Genomic DNA, 1,592 nt, shown 5'->3' on the forward strand with positions numbered 1-1,592 from the left:
GGACTGTTATAAACAGCCACCTGTGGTACATTAAATACTATCCGACAGTTAGAGCATCATACACATTTCTCGATGTGGGAAGCTGTCGAAGTAAGCATCTCCGATGTGATGATGAATATCTAGTGACATATAACTGTACTATTTCATATAGAGAAATCGTATATAACTGGACTGGTTGGAACTTCCCTCCAGAACACCAGACTCTATAATTCATCACTTCTTCTTTTACCAAGTCCACCACAAGCTCTTCTCCTTTTACCAAGTCCAACACAAGCGTCTTCTCCTTCTACACTCAAGACTTCCTCTCCACTATGGCCACCCTACTTTTGTCCTCACTCCGTACTGTACTGCCCTAACAGCTCTGCGCAAATCATCCCTCCAACAGGATCCATGCCATTAATAAGAATGATACAGTAATGCTAGTTTAGAGAGCGGGAGCTTTTTTTCACCGCCCCTGTCTGTGTAAACTTAAAGCTGGGATACCCGTACGGACGGGGCGGGCCGGTGGAAGCTTTCCGGTAGAACCCGTTCACTTATCACTTCTCAATTTTCTTGTGGCCAACAACTCACCTACGAACCTGATTATGAAGTCCCTCCACGCTGTCAATTTGGTCTTACTCCTGCTGCTTGCATGTTTTGCTCCTGCCCCCGCTACAAGGGAATTGAATCTGAGGGCCGCCGCTAGCGATTCAACTCGCGTTGTCGACAACGCCACTACTGAGCGGCTTCTAAGAGCCCACAGTAGTGGCAAGGAAGAACAAAAAGAGGAAGAGGAAAGGGCAATCTCGATAAATTTTCCAAGTCTGGAGAAGATCTTAAAAAACGTTACGTCAGGCAAATCTACGGAGCTGCAAGGAATGCTTAAGGCTGACGAGGCCCTTGGGAGTGCTTTCAAGACGCTAAAACTTAGTACAATGCGGATTGGCAAGGATGATACCAAGATGGTGGCAAAATTTCTGTCAAGCCGCAATTTCAAGATTTGGTTCCAGCACGCCGTCAAGATCAACAAAGATGATCCCTATGGCGAGATGCTTAAAGCACTCACAAATGTCTTTGGTGAGAAAAATGTGGCGATGATGATCCTAGTCGGGAACCTGTCCAGAAACTCGCGCGACGTCGCAAAGAAGTTAGAAAAGGCCCAGTTCTACAAGTGGTACTTCGTCGATAAGTACAAGACAGCAGATGAGGTTTTCACGAACGTGCTGAAAGCTGATCGAAATAGAATTCATGGGTATGGTCGGGAGAAAGAAATTTGGGGAGATTACGCGAAGTACGTCACGACCACAGTGATGAAATATTGATAAACTAAGTTTCCAGCACTTCTCTTGTTTTGGGCTAACATATATACTATACGTAATCCACACTATATAGTGGATTACGTATGAATCAATGTATGGGTTTTAAATCCAGTTTAGAATCCTTTTATACTCATACTATGTATTAATACTAGTTTAAAGTAGAAGTAAAATGTTTCTAGTTCATATTGATATGATGTTAGTAGATATTGAGTATTTCAATGCTTTTGACCAGCCTGACGCTCAATTTATAATAAATAGAGGTCGTTTTATTAGATCGAGGTCGATAAAAATACA

At 43.0% G+C, this 1,592-nt stretch overlaps 1 protein-coding gene across 1 annotated transcript; it reads left to right on the top strand.

Annotated features, from left to right (window-relative positions):
- Window positions 1–584: 584 nt before the first annotated feature.
- PITG_14788 (secreted RxLR effector peptide protein, putative) lies at window positions 585–1,301 on the top strand (the record flags this gene model as incomplete). The annotated part of the gene is made up of 1 exon (XM_002898952.1): window positions 585–1,301. The coding sequence occupies one exon, from the start codon at window positions 585–587 to the stop codon at window positions 1,299–1,301; it is 717 nt and encodes a 238-aa protein (XP_002898998.1).
- Window positions 1,302–1,592: the final 291 nt, after the last annotated feature.

The sequence above is a fragment of the Phytophthora infestans genome, genomic scaffold, assembly GCF_000142945.1.
Source record: "Phytophthora infestans T30-4 supercont1.33 genomic scaffold, whole genome shotgun sequence".
NCBI classification, from domain to species: domain Eukaryota; phylum Oomycota; class Peronosporomycetes; order Peronosporales; family Peronosporaceae; genus Phytophthora; species Phytophthora infestans.